At 36.1% G+C, this 6,958-nt stretch overlaps 2 protein-coding genes across 2 annotated transcripts; both read right to left on the bottom strand.

Annotated features, from left to right (window-relative positions):
- Positions 1–235: 235 nt before the first annotated feature.
- LOTGIDRAFT_171407 (hypothetical protein) lies at positions 236–1,810 on the bottom strand (the record flags this gene model as incomplete). The annotated part of the gene is made up of 2 exons (XM_009047602.1): positions 236–882; positions 1,345–1,810. The coding sequence occupies 2 exons, from the start codon at positions 1,808–1,810 to the stop codon at positions 236–238; spliced, it is 1,113 nt and encodes a 370-aa protein (XP_009045850.1).
- Positions 1,811–2,228: 418 nt separating this feature from the next.
- LOTGIDRAFT_171406 (hypothetical protein) lies at positions 2,229–4,945 on the bottom strand (the record flags this gene model as incomplete). Its single annotated transcript, XM_009047601.1, has 3 exons — positions 2,229–2,445; positions 2,890–3,037; positions 4,717–4,945. 3 exons carry the CDS (start codon positions 4,943–4,945, stop codon positions 2,229–2,231), a joined length of 594 nt encoding a protein of 197 aa, XP_009045849.1.
- Between the last annotated feature and the right edge of the window lie 2,013 nt (positions 4,946–6,958).

Genomic DNA, 6,958 nt, shown 5'->3' with positions numbered 1-6,958 from the left:
GAGAAGTAGAACATTTCTCTTCCTATCCCTTTACTGGTGCGTTACAGAATAGTTATTCCTAATGAAAAACAAACTAAAAAATTTAGAAGTTACCTGAATCTCATAAAGAGAAAAGCACCGGACGACGAAGGAAAAATGTATCCTTACAACTCTGGGGAGGAGATGTGCTTGGATGAAAACTACGAATTTGATGATTATTTTACAAATGTATCTAATGATGATCCATCAGAATAAATTAGTTCTTTTGTTTTAAATGAAGTTGAATAACAATTTCCTCGTTACCAAAATCTATAAACCTATTTTTACCATCTTTGATTTCCAGATTTATATCTTCAATCATAAAGGAATTAAGTGGTAAATACGTCGATTGAAATGGTTTCTCTATAAGTCTATATCCTATAGGTACAGTGAATGTTGGAAGACTGTAAATAATCTGACGTTTGTATTTATTGTTTATCAAATTGCAATGTATATTTATCACATCGATATCATTCTCGATATTAGCTTTGTGTGGTGCTAAAGTGGATTGGGTGTATAGTCGTTTATCAAATCCTAGTAACGTATTCAATGAATTTTCTACGTTGAAATCAACTTGACTATTATTTCTTAATATCAATTTTATTTTGTTCAGATTCAAATTACCTTCGAATTCAATATTGTTTTTACCATTGACACTTCCTCCATATTCAGATAGGTATTCGTTAATGGCTATGTATTCGTAGCTTCCTGGTAGTAAACGTATGGTTTTGAACGTAACTCCATTATCTGTTGATATTTTTAGTTGGTTATATTTTTCGTTGATATTTCTAATGGAATTGTAAACAGAGAAATACTTTAATCCCAATTCATATTCTTGATTGCGATTGAGTTCGTACTCATAATCTAGAGATAATTTAATGTCTGATTTATTTGAAGTGATAACGATAGTTGTTCTTTATTTGACATTTTTAATCACGCTTTTATAATCATTTTTATCTATGATACCCTTTTCTAGGAGTCTTTTTAATATACAATTTACTTCATTATATTGTCTGTGCGATCGATGTCCTTCCTTCATTGCCGCTAATATTACTCGTAATCTATTAAGTAGTTCCTCGTTGTTGTCGGATAAAAACGTTATACCTTCTCCAGATGTCACCATATCATCGAATTCGTCTATTTCTTGTGTGATTGAATTGTTGTCTTCAGCATAATCATCTACTTCGTCAACTTCGTATTCATCATCTTGATCAATTACTCTTATATATAGTTTAACTTCTTTCGGTCTTCTTGTTTCGGGTCCCGACTTTCTTATTGCATCTAGAAATTTTGAGTATGCTACCAAATCCTTATAATCGGCAATACCAACATCCTCGCCATTCATTAAATCTATTAATCCTCTCGTTAATGTTAATATAAAGTCTTTTGTATCGATTTTGAATAAAGGAAAATTTGGACTAAATATTATTCTTAATCCATTAAACAATAAACCTTGATTATCAACGATTGGTGAAATACTCTTTGGTAAATCTGCTTTAGGGTTTGAAAAAAGACTATTAATATCATCTAATGTCCTAATTATAATACCACCATATTCAATCGGTTTGGGGTGATGAGGTTCTATATGAGGTGTGGGTTCTATAGGAGGTTTATATTCTAAAGCTAATTTCCTTTTAATATCCTCTTGAGATTTTAATATGGGTTGAAATAGAGTTTGTAGATTTTCTGTTAATCCGAGTTGTTGTAATCTGTTATTTTCAACTTGGGTCTTTATTTTATTCTTAGCTTTGATATATTCTATATTTCTTATTAAAATATTATTCCAATCCATTTTTAAAAAAATAAAATTAACATATGCCGATCATAACTCTTTCACCCGCAGGTTTTCTAGTATTTACAAATACATATCCATGTTCATCTGGATTTTTCCATTGAGCTTTACAAACCTTTTTAAATGCATCTCTGTCCATTCCGTGATTTATCGACTGAATGATTTGAGATAAATCTTTATCGTTTAATTCAAATAATAAAAATCAATTTGCATTTTTTCTAATAAACATAGAATCCATCCCGTAAAAAGATTGGGATTGGTATATGCAGTGACAGTTGTGATGTCTTTCCTTCGTGAAGAATTCTTGTTGAACAGCTTGATTTCTTTGCGCTACGCACTCGTCAAACAATATTAAGTTCTTTCGTTTGCTATCAATATTAGACAAGTCTAGATCATTAACATTTTTGGTAAGAAAAACTTATATATCCGTTGGATTCTTTCCTTCGATGTAGTTATCTATGATATCTTTTATTTCCACTTCTTGAACATCTTTCTTTGGTAGATATTCTAAAGCTTTGAGAAATTGATAATACGATTGCTCTGGTGTTGTTGTGTAGATATACAAAGAATCGAAAACTAAAAGGTTTGGTGTTGTCAACATGTTAAAAGTGAGATGAGTTTTCCCAGAACCGGAACTACCGCATATACACATGAGCATTGGCTTATTAGGAAAGATTTCTGAATGATTAAATTTTTTGCCCATTTTTTATTATTTTAATTTGTTCCAAAAATCACTCCTTCTCCTTTATACTTTGAAAGATATATTCCTTCTCCAGTGTGTATATTTTTTAAAAATATTCCATTACCCTTATGTTTGACTTTGATTTCTCCTGTGTCAATACTATCTACTAATTTATTTAATCCTTGTTTAACAGTTTTCTTGGTTTCTTCTCTAAATCTTTTTCCAAATTCTTTCATTGTGCCTATCATTTCTCCCACTCCTGAACCTTTCCTTTTCCGTTTTAGGTTTTTTTAACCTCTGCTGCCAACTTTTCCAATGCTAAATGTGTCTATGTTCTTCGGCTGCTTTCTTTTCTTCGGCAGCTTTTGTAGCAGCAGCTTTTGCAATAGCAACTTACTTTTCGTTGGCAACGCTTACTCCACAAGCTGTAGCACCAGCCTCTGTAGCCGCCGCGGTAATACCAGCAACTATTAAAGGTAGGGGAAATATAAATCCACCTTTTTTTACATTCGCGTCAATTCTTTCTAAATCTATATCGTCTCTAACTTTACAATATTTGTATTTATCAATAAGTTTTTTAGTTACACTGATTTTTTACCGTTGAAAGTTATTACAGGGTAATCTGTTTCAACAGCGTCTATTATTTTCATAACTAAAGTTTCTGGTTTCATTTTTAAGGGTGTATTTTTTACTCAATTCTTATCATTCTTCTATATGCTATTTTAATTAAATGTTTTGCTTCTTCGGATAGTAAACAATGACCGGTTACATCTCCTTGTGTTTTTTCAATATGAATATTTATGTTGACTTTGTTTTGAAAAGATCTTCTTGGTGAGCTGATAGATCAAAACAGAAGATTGGATGATTAAGTGCAAAATCTACATATTCAAACTGAGGCGGATTTCCAAATAATTCACACATGTTTTCATAGTTTCTATACAATTCATTATAATCCTTTGTGGTTGGAATAATTGTTAAAGGTTGGTTAGGATAATTATCGTTGTTTAATCTTACTTGAACTTTATGGATTATAGGATCTTGAGTTTGGTTCATTGCCATTCTGAAGACATTATTGTTATTCGTTTGAGAATCTGCTAAGTTCTTGAAACCAACCATTGAATATCTTGTTGGTTTAATTGATTTCTCTTTGTAGATGAATTTTATATGGTAACCCTATGGAAACCTTTCTGTGTTCCAACAGACCGAATAAAGGATATAATTTCATAACCATTCCTCGACACTTGAAAAAGGATAATATTTCGAAAACCGGTTCGTGTCAATTGCGTTTGCGTTGCGTTTTTGTTTTACTTGTTATAATTTTTCACATCATTGTTAGCGTTATTTATCACCTAAATATATATTTTTTTGCATTTTTCATCTTACTTTATATATCCCCAAACTCAGTTTGACTTATTTGCATAATTTGATCCCAACATTTTCACGCTAGCATATACAGTTTCCTCCTGTTACATCCGCTGTACATTCCCTTCTAACCCCAAGTTATTTTCATTATGCTCCCCAACTACAACAACCACTGGCAAGAAGCCAGAAATAGAAACACTAATCGTCAACCAAACCAATATCACGTACCCTACAACGGCCCTGTATTCCATCGACCTCTACCACCTACCAATCGCCGACCACCAACCAACCCATCCAGCTATATCCCACCCCATCGCCGACCTACTACAACACAGCCTACCAATCAAGAGGTAACCATCGACCTGACCAACAACAGAAACGACTACCAGCCCACCGACGCCAACCAGTCCCCACTCATGAGGAGGAAGAACCCTTTGTGAAGGTGTTCTTCCAAGTTTTGCAGTGCCTCCATCATTTGGCAATCCTTAAGCTTCAACAGCAAGGCCAACCAGCGTTTACCTTCAAACGCAAAGTCTCTGAGTTGGATAGTTTTATCCGTCCAGCAATGAAAACATCAGCTGTCGACGCGAATATTAGATCCCTCAATCGGACATGGCTCTGTAAGGTTACGCAGGTCCTGATCGACCATTACCAAACCACACTTCAAGAGAAGCTGACCACCATTCGTACCAAGTCTTTATCATCACCGCCGTCGACCGCATCGATTCTCATGCCCTGTCCTGGGCCCGTCGCTCCTATGGGAAAAGTCTCACTCAAGCAGTAATCTCCAAATTCTACCAAGCAATCAACGAAACAAAAACCAGAGTAACCATATCTCTACCAACTGAAATGGACACTACACCTGCACCATCTAGAGCCACCACGCTGCCGAACCAAACCCCTAAACGAGCCCGAAGTTCACCTACTCCTAGTCCAGCAGACATAGGTAAACGCTCTCGTAGAGAGGGCACACCCCTTCTCTTTTCACTTTCAGACTCGTCTTCCCCTTCCACACCATCTGAATCTTCACCACGTGATCCAGGATCCGCCAACCTTTCTTCCTTCTGTGCGTTTTTGGACCAGCAAACCATCCCTCAGTCTCCATCCAAGTCGAGACGTGTATCCAGACCTCCCCCCCCCTCCTCGAACCAGATCCCAGTCCTTTCCCAATGCTACAATTCTAACAACTACCAAACCAGTACCAATCACACCGTCGACGACCATTATATCCGCTACCAAACCGTATTATCACCAAACCAAGGACAAATCATTATGGAAACTACCTGCTCTAAAGAAATCTACCTTAATAATTGGATCATCTAACCTGAATCGAATTACCAAAACCAGTTCAGACACCGAAATACATTCTTACCCCGGTGCCCAAATCCATCACATACAGTCAATCCTGGAATCGTACGACCATGATCCCAAACCTACTACCATTATTCTTCATGTAGGCCTCAACAACCGTGATCAGATACCAAAGACCTCCTTTAACCAAGCCCAGAAATTAATCGCCACAGCCAACAAAACCTTCCCAAACTCCAAGATCCTCTTCACATGTATACCCATTTCAAATAAAATCTCGAAGAAAGCACAACAGAACCTCAGCACTCTCAACAACATGGTGATGGAGTCCAGTATCAACAGTGCAACAATCTTACCACCCTACGAAGAAGAATTCGAAACAGTTGATAATCTTCATTGGTCTCCAGAAACAGCAAACAGCATCTATGTGTTTTGGATACACCAGCTTCAAGCATCGAGTAAGTCTTTAAACTAATTACTGGGGATAAAAAATACTGAGAGGCCACCGCTAGGCCAAACTGTAGTTAACTTGAGCCGCAAAATTCTCACACCCCTTCAGCATTCAATCTTAGACCGTGGACTTAAGTTTATTCCCACACCACAGATAGCTAACTTGAATTATCTCCGACCATCCATTGAACGATTTCAACGAAATCTTAGCTGCACATATTTTTTTCGAAACCACCCCCCACGTGGTGCTAGAACAATGTTTATTCCTAAATCCACGTGGACACCCCCTCAGGCCGCCATCCATCCTGAAATATTGAAAGCATTTGCGAGTATGAATAGCCAAACAGTGAACCTTTCCATAACACACGAAAAGCCTAATCTCACACGAGTGGAACGTGAAGCGTTAAACTTAGTTAAGAAAGACGATAGCATTGTTATTAAAAAGAGTGACAAAAGGTTCATGTTGTGTCATTCTGAATAGGGAGGATTACGTTTCAGAAGCAGAGAATCAACTGAATAATCCTAAACATTATGCCATTTTACCGAAACCAATTTTCAAAGAAACTGCTAACATGATTAATAATATTCTTGCCGATTTAGTCAAAACTAGTTATCTCAAACAGAAACAATATGACTATCTGTCTGCCAAACCTGATTGTCGCGAGAAACATTTGTACACTTTGCCTCAAATCCATAAGAATCCAACCAAGGAGTGGTTTATCTCGAATAAAATCCCTAAAGGCCGCCCGATTATATATGACTGTGGTAGTGAGTCATATGCAGTGTCAGAATACATTGATCATTTCTTACTACCTCTAGCATGCCAACATCGTGCCTACCTTAAAGACACAACCGATTTTGTCAATAAAATAAAAAATCTTCGAGTTCCCTCTAATGCTATTTTAATTTCTATCGACGTTTCTTCTATGTATACCAATATCGATAACACTACTGGTTTAACGGCAGTTCGTAAAGCTTTTAATAGAAACCCAGATCCAAACAGACCCGACGATGCAATTCTACAGCTTTTAGAGATTTGTCTTAGTCGAAACGATTTCACATTTAATGGTAAAACATATTTACAAACTTCAGGGACAGCAATGGGCAACGATTTTTACGAAACATAAAAAATTCCACCTTAGCACAGATAGCAGCTAAAAACAGACTTTATGCCGAAGTACCTCCAGGTTTAAGAAGTTCTCCATGTTTGTCCAGTAGATGCAAAACATGTCCCTTTATATCAGAAACTCATTATTTTGTAAGCAACTCTACGAATAAAAGGTACCCGATCCAGGAACATCTAACATGTGAACATTCGAATGTACTATATTTAATTTCATGCAAGA

Source organism: Lottia gigantea (assembly GCF_000327385.1).
Source record: "Lottia gigantea unplaced genomic scaffold LOTGIsca_114, whole genome shotgun sequence".
Taxonomy (NCBI): Eukaryota; Metazoa; Mollusca; class Gastropoda; family Lottiidae; genus Lottia; species Lottia gigantea.
This window is presented reverse-complemented; position numbering and strand designations above follow the sequence as displayed.